At 44.4% G+C, this 25,605-nt stretch overlaps 1 protein-coding gene across 1 annotated transcript in view; it reads right to left on the reverse strand.

Moving 5' to 3' along the window:
- osbpl3b (oxysterol binding protein-like 3b) overlaps positions 1 to 25,605 on the reverse strand; it is a 323,848-nt gene that overhangs the window by 131,807 nt on the left and 166,436 nt on the right. The window contains exons 11-12 of the mRNA XM_070880189.1: positions 20,934 to 21,018; positions 20,191 to 20,324 (exon numbers count right to left, since the gene is read on the reverse strand). Of these exons, the coding sequence (XP_070736290.1) occupies positions 20,191 to 20,324; positions 20,934 to 21,018 (219 nt within the window). The remainder of the gene's footprint in view (positions 1 to 20,190; positions 20,325 to 20,933; positions 21,019 to 25,605) is intronic.

Consider the following 25,605-nt stretch of genomic DNA (forward strand, 5'->3'; position numbering starts at 1 on the left):
AAATGGGGAAGGTGGCTCAACCGTGGCTAACAAGGGAAATTAAGGGGAGTGTTCAAACCAAGGAAGAGGCATATAAATTGGCTAGAAAAAGCAACAACTTGAGGACTGGGAGAAATTTAGAATTCAACAGAGGAGGATGAAGGGTTTAACTAAGAGGGGGAAAATAGAGTATGAGAGGAAGCTTGCAGGGAACATAAAAACTGACTGCAAAAGCTTCTATAAATATGTGAAGAGAAAAAGGATTAGTGAAGACAAACGTAGGTTCCTTGCAGTCGGATTCAGGTGAATTTATAATGGGGAACAAAGAAATGGCAGACCAATTGAACAAATACTTTAGTTCTGTCTTCACGAAGGAAGACACAAATAACCTTCCGAATGTACTAGGGGACAGTGGGTCTAGTGAGAAGGAGGAACTGAAGGATATCCTTATTAGGTAGGAAATTGTGTTAGGGAAATTGATGGGATTGAAAGGGCCTGATAGTCTGCATCCCAGAGTACTTAAGGAAGTTGCCCGAGAAATAGTGGAAGCATTGGTGATCATTTTCCAACAGTCTATGGACTCTGGATCAGTTCCTATGGATTGGAGGGTAGCTAATGTAACACCACTTTTTAAAAAAGGAGGGAGAGAAAACAGATAATTCGAGACCGGTTAGCCTGACATCAGTAGTGAGGAAAATGTTGGAATCAATCATTAAGGATGAAATAGCAGCGCATTTGGAAAGCAGTGACAGGATCAGTCCAAGTCAGCATGGATTTATGAAAGGGAAATCATGCTTGACGAATCTTCTGGAATTTTTTGAGGATGTAACTAGCAGAGTGGACAAGGGAGAACCAGTGGATGTGATGTATTTGGACTTTCAAAAGGCTTTTGACAAGGTCCCGCACAAGAGATTGGTGTGCAAAATCAAAGCACATGGTATTGGGGGTAATGTACTGATATAGATAGAGAACTGATTGGCAGACAGGAAGCAGAGAGTCGGGATAAACAGATCTTTTTCAGAATGGCAGGCAGTGACTAGTGGAGTGCCGTAGGGCTTAGTGCTGGGACCCCAGCTCTTTACAATATACATTAACGATTTAGATGAAGGAATTGAGTGTAATATCTCCAAGTTTGCAGATGACACTAAACTGGGTGGCGGTGTGAGCTGTGAGGAGGACGCCAAGAGGCTGCAGGGTGACTTGGACAGGTTAGGTGAGTGGGCAAATGCATGGCAGATGCAGTATAATGTGGCTAAATGTGAGGTTATCCATTTTGGGGGCAAAAACACGAAGGCAGAATATTATCTGAATGACGGCAGATTAGGAAAAGAGGAGGTGCAACGAGACCTGGGTTCATCAGTCATTGAAAGTTGGCATGCAGGTACAGCAGGCGGTGAAGAAAGCAAATGGTACATTGGCCTTCATAGCTAGGGGATTGGGGTATAGGAGCAGGGAGGTCTTACTGCAGTCGTACAGGGCCTTAGTGAGGCCTTACCTGGAATAGTGTGTTCAATTTTGGTCTCCTAATCTCAGGAAGGACGTTCTTGCTATTGAGGGAGTGCAGCGAAGGTTCACCAGACTGATTCCAGGGATGGCTGGACTGACATATGAGGAGAGACTGGATCAACTGGGCCTTTATTCACTGGAGTTTAGAAGGATGAGAGGGTATCTCATAGAAACGTATAAGATTCTGACGCGACGGGACAGGATAGATATGGGAAGAATGTTCCCCATGTTGGGGAAGTCCAGAACCAGGGGACACAGTCTTAGGATAAGGGGTAGGCCATTTAGGACTGAGATAAGGAGAAACTTCTTCACTCAGAGTTGTTAACCTGTGGAATTCCCTGCCGCAGAGAGTTGTTGATGCCAGGTCATTGGATATATTCAAGAGGGAGTTAGAATTGGCCCTTACGGCTAGAGATCAAGGGGTATGGAGAGAAAGCAGGAAAGGGGTACTGAGGGAATGATCAGCCATGATCTTATTGAATGGCGGTGCAGGCTCGAAGGGCTGAATGGCCTACTCCTGTACCTATTTTGTATGTTTCTTTGTTTCTCACTCCTATATTCCAACCCCTTTGCAATAAAGGCCAACATATTATTTGCCTTCCTAATTGCTTGCTGTACCTGCATGTTAACTTTCTATGATCCATGTCCCTCTGAATACCAACATTTACCTGTCTTTCACAAAAAAAATTCTGCTTTTCTATTCTTCTTACCAAAGTGGATAATTTTATACATTCCCACATTATATTCCATCTGCCACCTTCTTGCCCAGTTAACCTGTCTATATTCCTTTGCATCCTTCTCACAGCTTATTTTCCCACCTAGCTTTGTATCAGCAAACTTGGATACATTACACTCGGTCCCCTCATCTAAGTAATTAATATAGATTGTAAATAGCTGAAGCCCAAGCACGGATCCTTGCGGCCTGCCACCCCGAAAATGACCCGTTTATTCCTACTCTTATCATTTAACCAATCCTCAATTTATGCTAATATATTAGCAACCACATGATCCCTAATCTTGTGCAACTAGCTCTTGTATGGTACTTGTCAAATGCTTTTTGAAAGTCCAAATATGCTACATGTACTGGTCTCCCCAGCTTTTAGTCACGTTAATTTCTCCAGTACCTAGTAACACCCTCAAAAAATTCTAATAGATTTGTCAAGCATGGTCTTCCTTTCATAAAAACCATGTTGACTCTGCCTGATCATATTTTGATTTTCCAAATGCCCTGTTACCACATCCCTAATAACAGATTCCAGCATTTCCCCTGTTACTGCTGTCAGGTCCCTAGCCTATAGGACCCGGTTTTCTCTCTCTCTCCTTTCTTGAACAGTGGCGTTACATCTGCTACCTTCCGATCCACAGTGACTATTCTAGAATCTAGGGAATTCTGGAAGTTCAAAACCAATGTCACTATAGGCACCTCTTTTAAAATCCTAGGATGTAGGCCATCAGGTCCACGGGCTTTGTCAGCTTTTAGTCACATTAATTTCTCCATTACCTTTCCTTTACTATTATTAACTGCTTTAATTTCCTCATTCGACCCTTGGTTCTCCACTATTGTATGTTCCTTGTGCCGTCTATTGTGAAGTCAGACAAAATATTTGATTAACATCTCTGCCATTTCCTTATTCCCTATTATAATTTTTCCTGTCTCTGCCTGCAAGGGACCCACATTTCCTTTCACTAACCTCTTCCTTTTTACATACTTACTAAAAAAAAAGCTTTTACAATCTGCTTTTATATTTCTTGCTAGTTTATTCTCATTTTATTTTCTTCCTCTATCAATGTTTTGGTCATCCTTTGCTGATTTTTAAAACCCTCCCAATCCTCAGGCTTGCTAGTCTTTTTGGAAAAACTGTAAGCTGCTTCTTTTAATCTAATACTGTTCTTCACTTCTCTAGTTAGCAAGGGCTGTACCACTTTCCCAGTGGAACTTTTATTCCTCAAAGGAACAGTCAAATCTACAGGTAACAAAGGCATGGATGAGGGTTTTAGCAGCAGATAGACTGAGGCAGGGTGGAGACAGGCGATGTTACGGAGGTGGAAGTAGGCGGTCTTGGTGATGGAGAGGACATTGGGTCAGAAGCTCAGTTCAGGGTCAAATAGGACTCCAAGGTTGCAAACTGTGTGGTTCAGCTTCCAGACTGTTGCCGGGGAGAGGGATGCAGTCGGTGACTAGGAAACGGAGTTTGCGGCAGAAATAGAAGACAATGGCTTCAGTCTTCGTAATATTAAATTGGAGGAAATTTCTACTCATCAAATACTTGGATGTTGGACAAGTAGCGTGACAAATCAAGGGAGCGGAGAGATCAAGAGGATGGTAGTGAGGTAGTGCTGGGTGTCATCAACGTACATGTAGAACCCAATGTGTTTTTGGATGATGTTGCCAAGGGGCAGCATGTAGAGGAGAAATAGGAGGGAGCAAAAAAATCGATCCTTCGCCAGCCCCATCTCTGACTGATACTCCCATCTAACAAAGCTCCAGTCTGGAGGCATAGCATCACTGAATTTGCTCTATAGTCTTACTATTTTACAATAAAATATTAATTTTACAGGAGATAGTATTTTTATTACACTTTACAAATAAATCAACTACGATTAATAAAGATATTGCAGACTATGTTTAAAAAAAGTGTAATGGATTACACATAGGAAGGTTTAAAAAAAATAGATGATGGGCTACACATATACTCCTGACTGGTATTGAAATAGCGAAGGATGAAACTGAAGAGGATCTGGGAGTCTTGGTAGAGTCAATGCTCAACATGACCAAACAATTGAGCAGCAAAGAATTTTTAACTATATAGCTAAAATAATGGAGTGGAAATCATGATCAAACAGTAAAGTGCTCTGGCAGACCATAATTTGAGTACATTTTCCAGTTCTGATCGCCAAGACGCAAAGGAGATATTCAAGTGCTGAAGGCAGTGCAAAAAAGAGCCATGAGACTTCTCATTATCAAAGGCATGAGGAAAGACCGAGGGGTTTTCGATCTGGAAAGACAGCATCTGAGAGCTCTTAACAATGAGATAGTTAACGGTATGGAAAAATGCAAATCTACAAAATACTAAAAAATGTCAGATTAATACAATTTATTGTAAAACTTTCCATCATCCAAAATTAATTATACACAAACTGCATACCTAGTTTGCTTTACCTCAGTATTCACGGATGAATAATCGTGTCTCTATATATGAGCTTGCATGTCTAGGTACAATAGGAACAGCAGGAAATGACGTGGGGTGGTTCAGAGAGGTGGGATCTGTGCGGGGGTGAGAAGATAGAGGACGACTAACGCACATCATGGGGATGTGCGATTTCAACAGGGATGCCTCATTATCATTTCACTTCCGGGTTTCACTATTACACTGCATGAGTGGTCATGATGCGGACTTGCAGAACGTGATTCCATCTCGAATATTTAAAGGGCCACTTCACATATGCAGTGGTGGAGTTTAGAGTTTTGTGCATTGTGTTCTGTGAAGTAAAAGTTGAGTGATAGAATCACTGGAGGCAAAGACTATGCCCAGATTCGATGGTGCTTCCCTCGATGTTCTGTTGGGTGCAGCAAAGGCAAGAAGGAGGTCCTCTTCCCGGCAATGGGAATAGAAAACCTGTTGCCACTGCAAAGGCGGTGTGATTGGAGGTGGCCCAGGAGGTGATCAGGCGTGTGATCATGAGGACTTGTATGCAGTGGAGGAAGTGTTTTAATGACCTAACCAGGTTGGGAAAGGTGAGCAAAGTTGCAGATTCACCCAAATACTGGTCACTCGTCCCATCCTTATGTAATGTAATACTACCCTCAATCAGCTCCTCTCAGCACACATCCTCAAATGCATGCCAGTGCCACTTGTGATGCATCTGTCAGATGGTCACATTCACTGAATTCATTGCATCCACAAATGCAGACATGCCTTGCAGCCAATTAGGTCTATCATGCCCCCTTGCAGGAGAATGCAAAATACAAGGAAGAGGGAGAGGACCAGAAGTGAACCCCCACAGATTACGGAACTCACAAATGCTGAACAGGAGGCTTGAGACATGAGCGGCATATCAGTGCCCCTAACCATTGGAGATGGAGACTGGGATTTGATTGCTGCATAGTGACAGAATTAATCTCCCTGACCCACATCTTCTATAAGTCTTGATTTGAATTCAGCAGAATTAAAATATGATCATCTTAATTTTGCAAAGTTGCGACATTTTTACATTCCCATGACTAAATCATTTACCATCTCTTCTCTCCTCCAAGGCCTTCACGGAAGAACTGCAGTCCCTACCTGGAGAATTTCTCAGAGGAGCTCATTCCTTCCAAGGGCACACCATCACAGGACACATACAACACGGCACCAGTGCGGATACAAGCACTTTGGAGATCCTGTTGGACAGTTAGGTGGCTTCTCACCTGCAGAATCACAGTTCACAAGCAAAGACAAGCAGCGAGCAGCAGCAGGGACAGCTGTGGAGAGTCCACGAAGAGCACAGTCCTCTCAAGCTCTGCTCAGCTAGACATAGATTCTGAACTCCAGGGGCCAATGAAAAGGAGAATCAGAGGGTCATCAGCAAATTTGCAAGGTACTGTCGGACACTGTCCACAATAGGAGAGGATGGAGGATTTCATCTCAAGCATTTGTAGATTGATGTCCTAGGCCATTGCAAGGATGCCATCCATGGATAGAGTGGCCTCTTCCATGGCGGTCCACTATTCAGTTCCTGCACACCCTGCCACACAGGCAAACTATTGATGCCAACATTTCTGCTGCCTTAAACAGGATGACATACCATAGCTTTACAAGGTGTCATTGATCTGATCCAAGGTACACTCCCGGAGTGGTAGGAGTGATGTGCGGCTGGCCCAGGAGCAGGATGATGGCAAAAGGGGGCAGGAAAGTGGGAACTCCATTCAAAGTCTTTCCACTTCTCACCTGTTGTTCCTGCCACTTCCCCCAGAAGCGAGTCTGCTCCAGCACAGGTGTAGGTGGCGGGGCTCTCACAGGTTCCAACACTGACAGGTTGTCGGCCGCGCACATCTCAGCAGTCAGAGCAGTGATCGGAGCAGCCTGCCTCTACTTCTGCTGAAGCCACAGGGGTTGCACCACATAGGATGGTGGGGGAGGGGGGGAAATGGCTTCATAACTCACCAAGGATATGCACATGGGTGTTTGCGAAAATGTTGCATTAGTAAGTTTTATTTATAATTTATTAATTTGCACCATTTTTCTGTGTTCACCATTCTTGCCTGCTGAGAGGCAACTTGGGCTTTCAGCTACTCAGTGATGAATGTGAAGACATGAATTGACTGAGACCAATCGGTGTATATGCAATAGATAGTGGCTTACAGAACTGCTTTATGTCAGTGGGGTGGGGTGGGGAAAATAGTTACTTTGGTCCAGTGTGAGTGACTAACTGAACCTTCGAGCTATTAAGGCATCCCTGGCAATGTGATCAACTGGTCAGGTGTTGGGGTCTCCACTCTTGATGATCCTACAGACCTTTGCTGGTGAGTGTTGAAGGGTGCCTCCAGACCTGTCCAGGCAACTGAAGAGCACCTTGAGCATGCCGACTGCTTGCTCGATGACACATCTGGTTGTCATGTGGCTAGCGTGGTAGCACTCTTGGGGTTCATTGGTGAGGTTCATCAGAGTTATCATCACGCAGGTTTGAAGGGATTATCCTTTGTTGCCTCTCGCCCACCCCTTACTGCTGGTACGAACAGGTCAGAGATATTGGTCTGACGCAGTATGAAAGCATCATTGCAGCTCTCAGGGAATCTGGTGCAGACATGCATGAATTGTTTTCATGCGATTGCTCATCAGCTGGAATGAAATCCCTTGCAGTTAACGAATGCTCCTGGTTGATCTGGTGGTGCTCAAATTGCCATGTGTGTATAATCAATGGCACCCTGTACCTGTGGGAAGCCAGCCATAGATGTGAATCAGAGTGTCCGCTCATTCTGGCTACTATCACAAGATAAGTTTACATATCTCCCAACCCTGGCAAACAATACACCTGCCATATGCATTTATGTGCAGTGAACTAACAGACCCGCAATATGTCTCTGGGAGCGCCCTGGAAGGAACCAGAGGCCAAAGAATTGAGGGCAGTGAGGACTTTCACAGCCACTGGTAATGGTGCAGTAGGTAACATGTCTTCTTCGAGGAGGCTGTAGATGTCTGCAACCATTTGATGTGACAATTTCAGCCTCTGGAAGCACTGCTCTTTCTAGAGGTCAAGGAAGCTGAGCCTCTGTCTGTGTACTCCGTTAGTTGAGTAGTGCTTCCTTGTGAACTTGACCCCTCTCTACTGGTCTCCACTCTGTTGTCCACCTGCAGCTCACGCCACTGTACACCCAGGCTGCTGATTGCCTTCCTCATCCAAAGAAGTCCAATCTAAAACAGCCACGATGTCTCCCATCCTGATGTTCTCAGTGTGAACACCTCCAAACTGTACAAATAGTCTCCCACACCAATTATCATCACCAAACCATTTCCCACAGGGCAAGGAGAAAGCACCTGTGAACACTCAGCCTTTATTCCCATCGGCACACCTGACCTTTAACCATTCCCATGAAATGCCACTCAATCTCACCTCCATTTTAATGCTAAGTCTCCTGAACCCCGAGAAACCCATTCAAGAGGCATTCATTTCATGCCAAAATCTCATTAAAAGACCCTCATTTAAATATTATAATCATGGCCCCACCTCTGCAGAGCAGATTACTCGCATGTACCCAAACCCTCTATGGTTAAATCGGAAGTAGGTGTGTTCATAGTAGGTTGGGGTCGGGTTTCAGATTTTTGCCAAATGAACCTCCCTGACCCCCTCTCACTCGTCGTGAGGGGTGGAGGTTAAAATTCACCCCAATGTATTTTGTTTAGCTGTAATAATATTAATTACTAAGTGCTGGAAATTCATCAACCTTCCGCCGCGTTTTCGGCAGTATTTCGTCGTTTTGGGCAGAAAATGGTGCGGCGGGAAATTCATTGAAGTCTTCTGCCGGCGGTTTTGAAATACTGCTGGGGAGTGGCCTTCCGCTGTGCAAGATTGGAAAAAGCGCTTCCACCCGAGTTTGGTCACAGCGGTGATTGGTAGATGGGAAAAAAAGGGCAGAGGAAAAACCTGTCTGAGCAGCCCTTGGAATGGCGGTAAGTACGAAACCCTGCAAAAAGACAAGTTAAAGTTTTTATTTTAAAATTCTTTGGCAGTGATTCATTAGAAAAGGGTCTTACGAATGTTTTGCAATTTTTTATTTTTTTGAGAAAGTGTGCGCGCGTTTTCTCCCCTCCCTAGACCCAACTCTCAGCGGCGATTGGCCTCGGACTAAAGTTGACGATGATTGCTGTTTCCGTCATGAATCCTTGTGCAACGCTGATTTTTCCCGCCGAGCGGATTTTGCCCTCATTTTTTCAGGAATCTTCTGCCTCGAAATCAGTGTTTTTTTTTGTCAGCAAACCGGTGGTCGTGATTTTTGATGAATTTCCAGCCCTATGTTCTTATCTTATGTAGATCAGTAAAGACCAATGTCTAGCTATCAGCTAGATTTAAGGGAGTTGAAAAACTAAAACTTGATCCAAAACAGAAGTTAATGGGTGAGTCACCACGACTCAATCTGCTGGTAGTGAAGTTGCTTTCTTACAGGCCCTCGTAACTCATCTGCTAATTATGACTGAATAAATAAATTTTAAAAAGACAAAATTGTCAAACACAGGTGAGAACCTGGACAGGATATTGTTTATGTATTCGGAGAGAAATATTTTCCCCTCTGCATATTTTGTTAAAATGGTCAGATGCCAAAGTGGCTTAAAACAAGCCTTATGAAGTACTTGTCAAATCAAAATTAAATTTGACTCAATTCAGCACTCTTCTTCTCAATTGAGTTAGTGCTTATTACATAGCAGCTTTTTAAGTTATGATTCTGAAAATGCATAGTTCCTCTGGTGGAGATAGATGTAAAAAAATGACAATTTAGGGAGGGGTTGGTTAACTAAAGAGAACAGTAAGTGACTTCAGGAAGATACCGTCATGTTTGTAACCTTCACATAAATGTAACCTTTATGTAACATGGTACACTGTACACACCCGAGTAATAAACACCTTGACCACAGGGGGTGAACTTGTGGGAGACACTCCTCACCTGGTCATCCAGGTATATAAAGGGAGGTCCCACGCAGGGTCAGCACTCCTTGGTCCTGTGAATAAAGGTACAGGTCACAGAGTGACCTTGTCTGCAATATGTGCCACGTGTTGATTTGCTGTAGTGTGTAAGGATACAACATATGGCGACGAGAAATGGGAATCAACGACTCAAGAGAATGGCCATCGGTAGCACGGAGGAACGGTACTGTGTTGGTGAGGGACGATTTCATTGAGAGGCTCCAGCAGAGCTTTGTCACGAAGGATTGGCTGGGAGTGGCAGCGGCTGACAAGCAAATGGCGCATCTACTGACCAGCTGTGGACCCAAGATGTACGCGCTGATAAAAGACCTGCTCACACCCGAGAAGCCGGCGGACAAGACCTTCGAGGAGCTCAGCAAACTGATCGGTGAGTACCTCAAACCAGTGAGTAGTATACACATGTCCCGACACCGATTCTATACGCACTGACGTCAGGAAGGGCAGAGCATACCGGACTTCATTGCGGACCTTCAGCGCTTGGCCAGCCTCTATAAGTTCACAGACGCCTGCTGGGGGGGGGGGGGGGCGGGGGGAGATGTTACGGGAATTCTTCATTGAGGGCATTGGTTATGCCGGGATTTTTAGGAAGCTAATTGAGACCAACGACTTGACCTTGGAAGCAGCGGTGTTGATGGCTCAAACCTTCATGGCGGGAGAGGAGGAAACCAAGATCATATACGCGTGCAACGCTGCTCCCAATGTGGCAATGGAGCAGGGAGTTAACATAGTAAACGTGACTCAGAACCCCGCAGGCAGGCAAGGGCAATTCGACACCAACCAGGCAGTAACAGACTCTAAGGTGGGTCCTCAACAGAGACAATGGCAGGTTGAACGGACATTTACACCATTACAAGGGACAATATGTTCCGGGATGGGACCATTGACACCCACAAACAGAGTGCTCAAGAGTAATCAAAGAGACAATGAGAGAGGAATGCCTGGTAACAGTTCTTTTGTTCACAACAATCTCGGCTCATGCTGGGAGGTGCGGGGGCAAACACACTGCGAAGACCTGCCGGTTTCAACAATTCATCTGCAGAAATTGTAACTTGAGTGGACATTTAGCCAGGATGTGCAGGAAGCCCGCAGCAAGGCTGGTTTACGAAGTGGATGAACCATGAGAGGGGTCTGCAAGCAGGGGTATGCCTGGGACACAGCAATGGACACTGAAGTTCAGCGGGTCCAGGTGGCAAACATCCACAGCTCTCACACAAAAACACCACCTATGATGATGAGAATACTGTTAAATGGCATCCCGGTACGCATAGAGCTGGACACAGGAGCTAGCCAGTCACTTATGAGTGTCCAACAATTCGAGAAACTGTGGCCACTCAGCTAGCAGACCCAAACTAGAACACAGTGACACGCAATTACGGACGTACACCAAGGAGATCATCCCAGTGCTAGGCAGTGCAATGTTGGTGGTCACACATAATGGATTGTCCCAGGAAATGGTCCCGCGCTTTTGGGGAGGAGCTGGCTAGCCGAGGTGAATTGAAATGTGGGGGGTGGATGTGCACACCATTTCATCTGTGGAGTGAAGTTCATGCTCACAGGTCCTACAAAAGTTCGAGTCATTATTTCAACCTGGCGTCGGGACTTTCAAAGGCACCAAAGTAAGGATACACATCACCCCGGATGCCACACCAGTGCACCACAAACCAAGAGCTGTGCCGTATGTGATGCGGGAGAAAATTGAGAACGAGTTGGACAGGTTGCTAAGAGAGCACATAATTTTGCCCGTTGAATTCAGCGACTGGGCAAGCCCCATCGTCCCTGTTCTAAAAACGGATGGCTCGGTCAGGATCTGTGGCGACTACAAGGCCACCATCAACCGAGTGTCCCTTCAGGACCAATACCCGCTTCCGAGAGCGGAGGATCTTTTTGCCATGATGGCAGGCAGCAAGCTGTTCATCAAGTTGGACCTCACTTCAGCCGACATGACCCAGGAACTGGCTGAAGAATCCAAGCTACTGACCACCATCACCACGCACAAGGGGCTGTTTGTCTACAACAGGTGTCCATTTGTTATTCGTTCAGCAGCCGCTATCTTTCAGAGGAACATGGAAAGCCTGCTCAAATCCATCCCCGGAACAATCGTATTTCAGGATGACATCCTTATCACGGGTCGAGACACCGAGGAACACCTCCACAACCTGGAGGAGGTGCTACGCCGACTGGACCAGGTAGGCCTGCGACTAAAGAAGTCCAAGTGTGCATTTTTGGCCCCAGAGGTCGAGTTTTTGGGCAGGAGGGTTGCCGCAGACGGGATCCGGCCCACCGAATCCAAAGCGGAGGCGATCCGTCGCGCGCCCAGGCCCAGCAACACATCAGCATTGCGTTCATTTCTGGGACTATTGAACTATTTCTGGAATTTTCTACTGAACTTAAGTACATTGCTGGAGCTGCTACATGTGCTCCTGCGTAAGGGTTGCGATTGGTTTTGGGGGGACTGTCAGGAATGGGCTTTCAATCGGGCGCTGAACCTGCTTTGTTCTAAGTTATTGACCCTGTACGGCCCCTGTAAGAAATTGGTTTTGACATGCGATGCATCATCCTATGGGGTTGGGTGCGTGTTGCAGCAGAGTAATGATGAGGGCCAACTTCAACCTGTGGCTTATGTCTCCAGGTCGCTCTCCCAAGCAGAAAGGGGGTATGGGATGGTTGAAAAGGAAGCACTCGCATGTGTCTACAGGGTGAAAAAGATGCACCAGTACCTTTTTGGCAGAAGGTTTGAGTTAGAAACGGACCACAAGTCGCTAACATCCCTGTTGTCCAACAGCAAAACTGTAAATGCCAATGCGTCAGCTCACATACAGCGATGGGCTCTCACGCTGGCTGCGTATGACTACACCATACGTCACCAGCCAGGCACCGAAAATTGCGCTGATGCACTCAGCAGGCTTCCACTGGCTACCACTGAGGGGGCAGCGGAGCAAAGCGCCGAGATGGTCATGGCTGTCGATGCCTTTGACAGCGCAGGCTCCCCCATCACAGCCCACCAGATCAAAACCTGGACAAACAGAGATCCCCTCCTATCTCTGATTAAAAAATGTGTCCTGACTGGGGATTGGGCGCCCGCACACGGAGCATGCCCTGAAGAGGTCAGACCATTTCACAGATGGATGGATGAACTCTCCATCCAAGCCGACTGCCTACTATGGGGCAGCCGGGTAGTCATGCCCCAGAGGAGTAGGGAAGCATTCATCAGGGAACTCCACAGCGAGCACCCAGGCATCGTGCTTATGAAGGCCATTGCCCGGTCACATGTATGGTGGCCAGGAATTGATGCAGACCTGGAACACTGTTCGCAGGTGTACTACGTGTGCCCAGCTGGGCAATGCCCCCAGGGAGGCCCCACTCAGCCCGTGGCCCTGGCCCACCAGGCTATGGTCACGTATTCACGTAGACTACGCGGACCCGTTCATAGGAAAAATGTTCCTCATTGTTGTTGATGCGTACTCGAAATGGATCGAATGCATCATATTGTATTCGTGCACGACATCCACCACAGTGGAGAGTCTGCATGCGGTCTTTGCGACCCACGGCTTGCCGGACATCCTAGTTGGCGACAACGACCCGTGTTTCACTAGCTATGAATTCCGGGAGTTCATGTCGGGTAATGGCATCAAACATGTCAGGACAGCGCCGTTCAAGCCGGCTTCCAATAGCCAGGCGGAACGTGCGGTCCAAATCATAAAGCAAGGCATGCTCCGGATTCAAGGACCCTCCCTTCAATACCGTCTATCGCACCTCCTGCTGGCCTACAGGTCCTGACCGCACTCGCTCACCGGAGTCCCGCCAGTGGAACTACTCATGAAACGTACACTAAAAACTCGGCTGTCCCTCATTCATCCAGTCTTGTCAGACATTGTTGAGGGCAAGCGCCAGTCCCAAAATGAGTGCCACGACCATAACTTAAAGGGGAGATGGACAGAAATCGATGACCCTGTATTTGTTCTTAATCACGCTGTGGGGCCCAAGTGGCTCGAGGGTACTGTAATTGGTAAAGAGGGGAATAGGGTCATAGCGGTCAGACTCAACAATGGGCAGATATGCCACAAGCATCTGGACCAAGTTTAAAAAAAAAGGTTCAGCATGGACACTGAGGAACCTGAGGGAAATCGTGAGATGCTGCCCACACCACCGCCAGTGAACGAGCAACAAGAACAGTCAGCTGCATGCACAGTCCCTGTGGTCAGCCCGCACGAGCCGGAATCACCACAGATGACAAAGACGCATGCCAAGGCTCAACAACCAGAGCCCCAACTGCGGCGCTCCACGAGAGAGCGTCGACCGCCTGAAAGACTCAATCTTTGACCCAAAGACGTTGGGGAGGGGGAGAGGTGATGTCATGTTTGTAACCTTCACATAACTGTAACCTTTATGTAACAACACTGTACACACCTGAGAAATGCACACCTTGACCACAGGGGATGAACTTGTGGGAGACACTCCTCACCTGGTCACCCAGGTATATAAAGGGAGGTCCCACGCAGGGTCAGCACTCCTTGGTCCTGTGAATAAAGGTACAGGTCACAGTGACCTTGTCTCCAGTATGTGCCTCGTGTTGATTTGCTGTAGTGTGTAAGGATACAACAGATGCGTTTAGGCATTGGGCAGATGGATGTTAAATGAAAGATTGCGCAGAGAGATGATAGATAAAATTTAATGTGGAGAAATGGGAGGTAATGTATTATAATAACAAAAAGGATAGGAAATGGCCACATAATGGTCAAGGTTTAAGAGCAGCAGAGACACTTCAGGGCTCAGACATCTTTAAATTTGGGAGGACAAGTTAAGAAAGATGCATAAAACAAAAGCACATTTAGCACAGGTACATCACATTCGCAGGCATCACACTTTGTTGTAACTGCAGAAAAAATCTTATTTAAAAAAAAAAGTTATCGATCTGGAGCTTGAAATTTATAAGCAGTTACCTTACTTCAGCAGTTTATAAGTAACTAAGTAGCTGCAATGGCCTTAAAAAGAGACAGGTCAAGTTAGCAACTAGGTATCATAATGCTTCAGTCTACTTGTGAGCAACACAATTCATGTAACAATCAATTGTTACATTGGATGGCATCGAACTCAAAAACATTTTATACACACTCAAAAATGTTTGTAAAAACATTTTAAAAGCTAACAGATAGAAAGAAAAGGCAGGCAAATCAAATAAAATAGTTGCATTTATGAAACAACTTTTCACATTTGAGAAACACCTCAAATCACTTCACATAAACTACATTTTGAATTGCAATGAAATTAATTGAAAGTGAAATGAAAAAAGAACATTGGCTAGGGTTCAAAAAATTCTTATTCAAAAAATGTCATGGGATCTTTGATGTCCAAATAGAATGAACAGGCTGGTCGGTCATCTGTTCAACATCTCTCTCACGAATGAACACACCGTCAGTACTGCAATGGAGTGACCGACAGATTATGAAACCAAATCCCATCCAATTCAGAAGCAAGACCGCTACTAACTAAGGCAAGCATTTATCTCACTATGAGAAATTAATACTTTATACAGGTGCAACATCCCGAATCCGGAACTCTGAAAACCGGAATTGTGCAAAAACCAGACATTTCGGCGAGACGAGGTCTGAAATCCAGCAAAACCCTAAATCCGGCACAGATTCGGTCCCGAGGATTCCAGATTTCAGACTGTTGATTTTGTCGTCTGAAATCCGGGATAACGCAAAAACCAGCACGGACTCGGTCCCAAGGATTCTGGACATAGTTCCCGAATGTGTCTTCATGGCAGAATAGACAAAAAACATTCTGGAAATAATAGGGAGCCAAGTGTCTGGAAAAAATGAGGAACTTCAAGAAACTACTACAAGTAAAGACATAGTACTGGAGAAATTAATGGGACTAAGTGACAACAAATCGCCTGGACTGGATGACCTGCATCCTAGGGTTTTTAAAAGGGGTAGCTGGATGCAGTGGTATTAATCTTTCAGAATTCCCTAGATTCTAGAACAGTCCCCAAGAATTGGAAGGAAGCAAACATAACCCCGCTACTTAAGAAAGGAGAAAGAAAAAAGGGGAACTATAGGCCAGTTAGCCTGATATCAGTAGTCAGCAAAATGGTAGAATCGATTAGGGATGTGGTAACAGTACACTTAGAACATCGTAATAAAACCATGTTGACTCTGCCTAATTGTATGAAAGGGAAAGTGTTTGACAAATCTGTTTTTCTTTTATATAGAGTTTTTTGAAGATGTAATGAGAAGGATGGGTAAGGGGGAAACCAGTGAATGTAGTGTATTTGGATTTTCAAAAAGCATTAGATAAGGTGCCACATAAGATTAGGACTCATGGGATTGGGGGGCTATATATTAGCATGGGATGAGGATTGGTTAATGGACAGAAAACAGAGAATAAATAGGATTTTTTCAGCTTGGCAGGCTGTAACTAGTGGGTTACCGCAAGGATCACTGCTTGCTCAGCTATTTACAATGTATATTAAATAACTTAGCTGAAGGGACTGAGTGTAACGTAGCCAAATTTGCTGATGATACAAAGTTAGGTGGGAAAGTAAGCTGTGAGGAGGACACAGATGTAGACAGATTGATCGAGTGAAGAACATGGCAAATGGAATACAATGTGGAGAAATGTGAAGCTATCCACTTTGATAGGAAAAACAAAAACTCAATATTTGTTGAATGGTGAGAGATTGGGAAATGTTTGCATTCAGAGGGACCTGCGTGTCCTTATACATGAAATCACAGGATGATCAGGGCTGGGAACTCAACATCCAGGGGTATTCAACATTCAGGAAGGATAGAATAAAAGGAAAAGGAGGTGGGGTAGCATTGCTGGTTAAGGAGGAGATTAAGGCAATAGTTAGGAAGGACATTAGCTCGGATGATGTGGAATCTATATGGGTAGAGCTACAGAACACCAAAGGGCAAAAAACGTTAGTGGAAGTTGTGTACAGACCTCCAAACAATAGTAGAGATGTTCGGGAGGGCATCAAACAGGAAATTAGGGGTGCATGCAATAAAGGTGCAGCAGTTATAATGGGTGACTTTAATATGCACATAGATTGGGCTAACCAAACTGGAAGCAATACGGTGGAGGAGGATTTCCTGGAGTGCATAAGGGATGGTTTTTTAGACCAATATGTCGAGGAACCAACTAGGGGGGAGGCCATCTTAGACTGGGTGTTATGTAATGAGAGAGGATTAATTAGCAATCTCGTTGTGCGAGGCCCCTTGGGGAAGAGTGACCATAATATGGTGGAATTCTGCATTAGGATGGAGAATGAAACAGTTAATTCAGAGACCATGGTCCAGAACTTAAAGAAGGCTAACTTTGAAGGTATGAGGCGTGAATTGGCTGGGATGGATTGGCGAATGATACTTAAGGGGTTGACTGTGGATGGGCAATGGCAGACATTTAGAGACCGCATGGATGAACTACAACAATTGTACATTCCTGTCTGGCATAAAAAACAAAAAGGGAAGGTGGCTCAACCGTGGCTATCAAGGGAAATCAGGGATAGTATTAAAGCCAAGGAAGCGGCATACAAATTGGCCAGAAATAGCAGCGAACCTGGGGACTGGGAGAAATTTAGAACTCAGCAGAGGACGACAAAGGGTTTGATTAGGGCAGGGAAAATGGAGTATGAGAAGAAGCTTGCAGGGAACATTAAGACGGATTGCAAAACTTTCTATAGATATGTAAAGAGAAAAAGGTTAGTAAAGACAAACGTAGGTCCCCTGCAGTCAGAATCAGGGGAAGTCATAACGGGGAACAAAGAAATGGCGGACCAATTGAACAAGTACTTTGGTTCGGTATTCACGAAGGAGGACACAAACAACCTTCCGGTTATAAAAGGGGTCGGGGGATCTAGTAAGAAGGAGGAACTGAGGGAAATCCTTATTAGCCGGGAAATTGTGTTGGGGAAATTGATGGGATTGAAGGCCGATAAATCCCCAGGGCCTGATGGACTGCATCCCAGAGTACTTAAGGAGGTGGCCTTGGAAATAGTGGATGCATTGACAGTCATTTTCCAACATTCCATTGACTCTGGATCAGTTCCGAAAGAGTGGAGGGTAGCCAATGTAACTCACTTTTTAAAAAAGGGAGAGAGAAAACACGGAATTATAGACCGGTCAGCCTGATATCGGTAGTGGGTAAAATGATGGAATCAATTATTAAGGATGTCATAGCAGTGCATTTGGAAAGGGGTGACATGATAGGTCCAAGTCAGCATGGATTTGTGAAAGGGAAATCATGCTTGACAAATCTTCTGGAATTTTTTGAGGATGTTTCCAGTAGAGTGGACAAGGGAGAACCAGTTGATGTGGTATATTTGGACTTTCAGAAGGCATTCGACAAGGTCCCACACAAGAGATTGATGTGCAAAGTTAGAGCACATGGGATTGGGGGTAGTGTGCCGACATGGATTGAGAACTGGTTGTCAGACAGGAAGCAAAGAGTAGGAGTAAATGGGTACTTTTCAGAATGGCAGGCAGTGACTAGTGGGGTACCGCAAGGTTCTGTGCTGGGGCCCCAGCTGTTTACACTGTACATTAATGATTTAGATGAGGGGATTAAATGTAGTATCTCCAAATTTGCGGATGACACTAAGTTGGGTGGCAGTGTGAGCTGCGAGGAGGATGCTGTGAGGCTGCAGAGCGACTTGGATAGGTTAGGTGAGTGGGCAAATGCATGGCAGATGAAATATAATGTGGATAAATGTGAGGTTATCCACTTTGGTGGTAAAAACAGAGAGACAGACTATTATCTGAATGGTGACAGATTAGGAAAAGGGGAGGTGCAAAGAGACCTGGGTGTCGTGGTACATCAGTCATTGAAGGTTGGCATGCAGGTGCAGCAGGCGGTTAAGAAAGCAAATGGCATGTTGGCCTTCATAGCAAGGAGATTTGAGTACAGGGGCAGGGAGGTGTTACTACAGTTGTACAGGGCATTGGTGAGCCCACACCTGGAGTATTGTGTACAGTTTTGGTCTCCTAACCTGAGGAAGGACATTCTTGCTATTGAGGGAGTGCAGCGAAGGTTCACCAGACTGATTCCCGGGATGGCGGGACTGATCTATCAAGAAAGACTGGATCAACTGGCCTTGTATTCACTGGAGTTCAGAAGAATGAGAGGGGACCTCATAGAAACATTTAAAATTCTGACAGGGTTAGACAGGTTAGATGCAGGAAGAATGTTCCCAATGTTGGGGAAGTCCAGAACCAGTGGTCACAGTCTAAGGATAAGGGGTAAGCCATTTAGGACCGAGATGCGGAGGAACTTCTTCACCCAGAGAGTGGTGAACCTGTGGAATTCTCTACCACAGAAAGTTGTTGAGGCCAATTCACTAAATATATTCAAAAAGGAGTTAGATGAGGTCCTTACTACTAGGGGGATCAAGGGGTATGGCGAGAAAGCAGGAATGGGGTACTGAAGTTGAATGTTCAGCCATGAACTCATTGAATGGCGGTGCAGGCTAGAAAGGCCGAATGGCCTACTCCTGCACCTATTTTCTATGTACAGCAAGCAATTAGGAAAGCGAATGGTATGTTAGTTTTGTTACAAAGGGATTGGAGTACAAGAGTAAACAAGTCTTACTCCAATTATGCAAGGCATTGGTGAGACCGCACCTGGAGTACTGTAATGCAGTGCTAGTCTCCTTACCAAAGGAAAGACACACTTGCCTTAGAGGAAGTGCAACAAAGGTTCACTGGACTGGTTCCTGGGATGAGGAGATTGCCCTATGAGGAGAAATTGAGTAGGCTAGGCCTATATTGCCTAGCGTTTGAAAAAATGAGAGGTGATCTAATTGAAACATAAAATTCTTAAGTGGCTTGGCAGGGTTAATGCTGAGAAAATGTTTCCCTTGACTGGGGAATTGAGAACACGGGGCCACAAGTCTCAGAATAAGGGGTAGGCCATTTAGGATTCAGATGAGAAGAAATTTCTTCCCTCAAAGGGTCACGAATCTTTGGAATTTTCTATCCCAGAGAGCTGTGGATGCTCAGTCGTTGTGTATATTCAAGACAAAGGATATTAAATTTTTGGGAACATAGGGAATTAAGATAGAGGATCAGCCATGATCTTGTTGAATGGCGGAGCAGGCTCCAAGGGCCAAATGGCCTACTCCAGCTCCTATTTCTTACGTTCTTATACTTGAGAATTCAATCACTAATGGCTAATATAGGGCTGATAAGCTTGCAAATGGGTTGGGATGAAACCACTCCAATATGCACATTCAAAATTTTCTAGACAGAAACCCTGTGAAACATTATTCTTCATTAACAAAAAGTAAATTCAATGCAGAGTTTTTTTTTTAATGTGTAAAATGATGGAAAACCAAGGAACATGTTCAGTTAACAAATTACAAATGTAATTTGCCAAAATAAATTATAACCTAGAGCAATGCTGAAGGGCTAACCAAGCAAACCGCAATCTGTGACAGCAGATTATTATTTTTTTTTTATTTTGGGAGGTTTCATATCTAATAGCATTTAGTAATATTTACTACTGTTGCATGGTCTCTAAACTTACCGAGGCTAAGGCAGTCTTCAGACCAATGATCTGTGTAGATGGTGAGTGGCAAGCATCGTGTTCGGATACCAACTGTTTCAGTTTCTCCTTTTCAAGTACCATTGAATTGAACACCGACTTTAAAGCAGAGTGAACTACCAAATAAAAAAGGATGAAGTAAGTTTACACATAATTGGACTTGAATGATTGTTGAACATGCACACATAATTGTACTTAAATCAGTTTTCAAATAATGGTACTATACTTATACATAGAAGTGGTTACCTGGGAGGGAACCCCAGGCTGCAATCTACTTCATAGATTCAGAAGATTCCACAGACCACAAAAATTAAGCTGAAGTGGGTTATAACACTCATTGGGGCTTGTATTAGAGGCGCTACTTCAGCCATGTGATCCCTCCTTTTCTTAAATAAATTTATAAAAAGAAAGTGGGAGTTTTTTAATTCAATATTGCAGATATTTTGAGGGTCAGCTGACAATATGTATATTAACTGTCTTTAAATTCATATATGATGCATAGTAACTTGCAAATAAGTGTTGATAATTTTATGATGTGATTGTGTTTCTAGATAAACTTGCAGCTTAGAGAAATGCAGTCTACTGTAAGGTAGATTTTACAAAAAGTGTTCAGTGTAGAACATTGCATGCCAGGAACACATTAGGAAATTGGGTGAATAACTCAACAGTTGTCATAGGACAACATTTTTTAACAGAAAATCTAGCAGGACGGTTGACCTTCATACATAAACTCCCAATATGACTTCCCAATGGGTCAACTTGTGTAACTTCTGCAACTTGTGTAATTTTATAAAATCTCTCTTTAAATATCTAAGTAATGATGATCATTAGAACTGTGTCAAATAATAAAAAGACAGGCATGTTAAGGATCTTGGATCCCCAATACAGTGCATGCAGTTGTCTCATATTATTTGATTTCGTATATAAGGTAAATGCAGTCACAACCCACATCAAAGCTTGTTATCAGCATAGATTCAAAGCAGCAGTGGCTTTTGTGAATCTGACTGCAGCACATGATACAGTATGGAGGGATGGTCTTCTGCTGAAAACATCTAGAATAGTCGGCTGCAAACCAGCATTGCACTTATTAACAGCTATGCACAACAACCACAAGTTCCCTGTACATCTCATTGAGCTGATTTGCAGACCTCGACTACTGAATAACGGTCCCGCAGAGCTCAGTCTTGGGACCATCACACTTTAATAGTAACATTAGTGATATCCAAATTTCCTTTACTGGATTGGTGGGGTATGTAGATGACGTTGTGATCACCATCCAAGCAAGAACTCTTACTCAAGCAAAATGCACACAAGACTTAAAAATACTTAAAAGCTGTGGTGGATTTGTTCAAATCCTCAAAATGCTTGCCTCAGCATTTAATTTGAGCAACCAGCATGCAAAGAGACACCCGAGTGACCCCATCTGTGATACAAACTCAGGTACGAAGACTTCCTAAATTGTCCTGGAGTGGTTCTGGATCATAAGTCTCGCATACTATCAACATCTGATGAAAACTGCAGCCAGGATGAAGACTGGAATCAACTTATCCACAAATTAGCTAGGACCAGCTAGGGAGCAGAAGCTCTCGTTCTCACCCTGTAGACAGCCACCTTGGTCCTCGTTTTCTCAGTAGTTGAATATTGTGCAACATGGGCAGAGAAGTGCACATACAAATCTCATTGGCACGTAACTGAACATTGCTATGAGAATTATCACAAGGATACAGAAACCAATACCAACAGTCTAGCTCCTGTCATCACACATTTCTTACTACCACCTCAAGAGAAGCAGCAACAATCAGAGAATACAACTGGGCCTAACAAATTCAGATTTGCCTATTAATGAAGATATCCAGAAGCTTTAGAGATGCAGCCTTCAGTCCTGGAATCCCTTCTGGTTTGAGACCAAAATGCTTAAAACCTCAGAACTCTCACCTAAAGACAAGTGGTGGAGAATGTGGGGAAACCAGCAGGGTTAAGAATCAGGACCTGATCATGGATCAACCATCCATGCCATGTAAATTATGGGCTATTGGAAACTACATCAGAACTTCATCTGGGTACTGCAACCACCTGCTACCTAAATGGAAGATAACTTGATGTATGATTGTGAGGAGGCTATCCAAATTATTGAGCACCTTGGTGAACCATTGCTTGCTAAAATCCTTTCCTGAAGAAATAGCTCGCACCAGAAGCCATAGGGTGAATCGCATATTTAAATGTGGATGTCGACATTTAATGGTTCTTTCTAAGCTGCCATAATAAAAGAACTGCATGCCACATTTTGGTGGGTCTTTGTGCCACTTAAAAACTTATCAAGACGTAGATAATAGCACAGAACTACTTATACTGAAGATGACAATTAGTTGACACACCATTATGCACTTAAACATTTTGTAAGAATATCTAAATTAAATTGAGAACAGCATTCAGCTAGTCAATCAATACACCGTCTCAAAACTGATCCAACTCTTATGCTCGTCATTTGGTCTATCTTTCTCCTCTCCTCTCCCCTCCCCCTATTTTGCAATGATGATGTCTGGCACTTATAAAACCAACGGTATTTTTTCCAGTAATGAGCATCTGATTTAATCTGGTCTGAGGTTAGTTCTAAGCCATTGGACGTTGGGAAAATGCTGCCGTTCATTATTAAGGAAGCAGCAGCGGGTCATTTGGAAAAATATGATTCAATCAAGCAGAGTCAGCATGGTTTTATGAAAGGGAAATAATGTTTGACAAATTTACTGGAGTTCTTTTAAGGATGTAATGAGCAGGGTGGATAAGGAGAAACCAGTGGATGTGGTGTATTTGGATTTACAGAAGACATTCGATAAGGTGCCACATAAGAGGTTACTGCACAATATAAAAGCTCATGGGGTTGGGGGTTAATATATTAGCATGAATAGAGGACTGGCTAACTAACAGAAAGAGAGAGTCGGGATAAATGGGTAATTTTCCGGTTGGCAAACAGTGACTTGTGTGGTGCTGTAGGGATCGATGCTGGGTCCTCGACTATTTACAATCTATATTAATGATTTGGATGAAGGGACCGAGTGTAGTGTAGACAAGTTTGCTGATGATACAAAGATGGGTGGGAAAGCAAATTTTGAGGAGGACACACAAAACATCTGTAAAGGGATATAGACAGGCTAAGTGAGTGGGCAAACATTTGGCAGATGGAGTATAATGTAAGAAAATGTGAGGTTATTCACTTTGGCAGAAATATTAGAAAAGCAAATTATAATTTAAATAGAGAAAAATTACAAAGTGCTGCAGTACAGAGGCACCTGGGTGTCCTTGTGCATGAAACAAGGAAAGTTAGTATGCAGGTGCAGCAAGTAATCAGGAAGGCAAATGGAATGTTGGCCTTTATTGAAAGGGGGGGAAGAGAGTATAAAAGCAGAGAAGTCCTGCTACAACTGTACAGGGTATTGGTGAGGCCACACCTGGAATACTGATTCCAGTTTTGGTCTCCGTATTTAAGGAAGGATATACTTGCATTGGAGGCTGTCAGAGAAGGTTCACTCGGTTGATTCCCGAGATGAGGGGGGTTGACTTATGAGGATAGGTTGAGCCTTTACACATTGGAGCTCAGAAGAATGAGAGGTGATCTTATTGAAAGATAAAAGATAATGCGGGGGCTTGACAAGTTGGATGCAGAGTATATTTCCACTCATAGGGGAAACTAAAACTAGGGGACATAGTTTTAGACTAAGGGGCCGCACATTTAAAACTATGAGGAGAAATTTCTTCTCTGAGGGTTGTAAATCTATGGAACTCTGCTCCAGAGAGCTGTGGAGGCTGAATTATTGAATATAATTAAGGCGGAGATATAGATTTTTGAGCGATAAGGGAGTAAAGGGCTATGGGGAGCAGGCAGGGAAGTGAAGCTGAGTCCATGATCAGATCAGCCATGATCTTATTGAATGGCAGAGCAGGCTCCAGGGGCCAAATGGCTTATTCCTGCTCCTATTTATGTTCTTATGCTCTTCGATTTGTACCAACTACTACTTGAATCTTATTTTTGAAAAACAAATAATCATAACATCATGGAGTAAGTTTATCTGAAATGTAGCATCACATTTAATTTCTGCAGGATATTGTTATGTATGTAAACATTATAACTGTGTAAGACTTGTCACCAGAGGGCACACCTGTTGGAGGCCCAAGGGTCACCTGCACACCTCAAGCAAGCGAGTATAAAAGGTTGTCTCCCATGCTGCTTTGGCACTCTGGAGTTTTATTAGAGACTAAGGTCACATCAGTTTAAGCTTACAGTACTCAGTCTTGTGAGTTATTCTAAACGTAACAATTGGCGACGAGTAACAGATCACGATCTTTCACGCGGTTATGGCTGCCATTGGTATTCTAGAGCGATTTGTAGAGGGTGATGATTGAGAAGCCTTCCAGATATATTCAATGATTCAGCTTCCACAGCTCTCTGGGGCAGAGAATTCCATAGATTTACTAGTCTTGACCAGTACGTCGTGGCCAACGAGCCAGGTGCGGACGATAAAGCGATCAAGCGATCAAGCGCAGGGTGATTTTTCTCACTGTTTGTGGGTCTACAACATATGGCCTCATCAAGCATCTGCTAGCACCGACGAAACCAACGGAAAAGACATATGCAGAGTTGTGTACGCTGGTTCAGGAACACCTCGCTTCTATACGCACCATCACTCCGAGGGTCAGGACGTGGAGAGTTATGTCGCCGACCTAAGATGCCTTGCAGGACCTTGCGATTTTGCTGGATATTTTGGGGAAATGATGCGGGAATTTTTCGTGCTTGCGATCAGCAATGAGGTCATTCTTCGCAAGCTGCTGTTTGCCGAATCCCCAGACCTGAACAAGGCCATCACGATAGCCCAGGCTTTCATGTCCACGAACGATAATATTAAACTGATATCTTCTCCGCATCGAAGTTCACCGGCAAGTACTGTACATAAAATAATGCCGTTAGCAGGCAGAACTGCACACAGCAGGGCCTACACGGCTGCAGCTGCAAGACCCAAGAGTCCGGTATGGGGCGTGAATGCGAATCCATTACCATGTTGGTGCTGCGGGGGTAATCATTGCGCCCATCAATGTCGATTCAAGTACTACGTGTGCAAAGGCTGCGAAACAATGGGGCACCTCCAGCAAACGTGCTGCGACTCACCACATAGCAGAGTCGGCAGAAGATGGTCGATCCGAAGCGGATCTCGCAGAACGAGTAAAAGAGGCAACTCAACCCGAGGCCGAGGAAGTGTATGGGGTACACACCTTCACCACCAAGAGCCCTCCTATAATGCTGAAAGTCAAATTAAATGGCATTCCAGTTTCCATGGAGTTGGACACGGGGGCGAGTCAGTCAATTATGAGCCAGAAGGCTTTTGAGAAACTGTGGGGCAACAAGGC

The sequence above is a fragment of the Pristiophorus japonicus genome, chromosome 5, assembly GCF_044704955.1.
Source record: "Pristiophorus japonicus isolate sPriJap1 chromosome 5, sPriJap1.hap1, whole genome shotgun sequence".
NCBI lineage: Eukaryota > Metazoa > Chordata > Chondrichthyes > Pristiophoridae > Pristiophorus > Pristiophorus japonicus.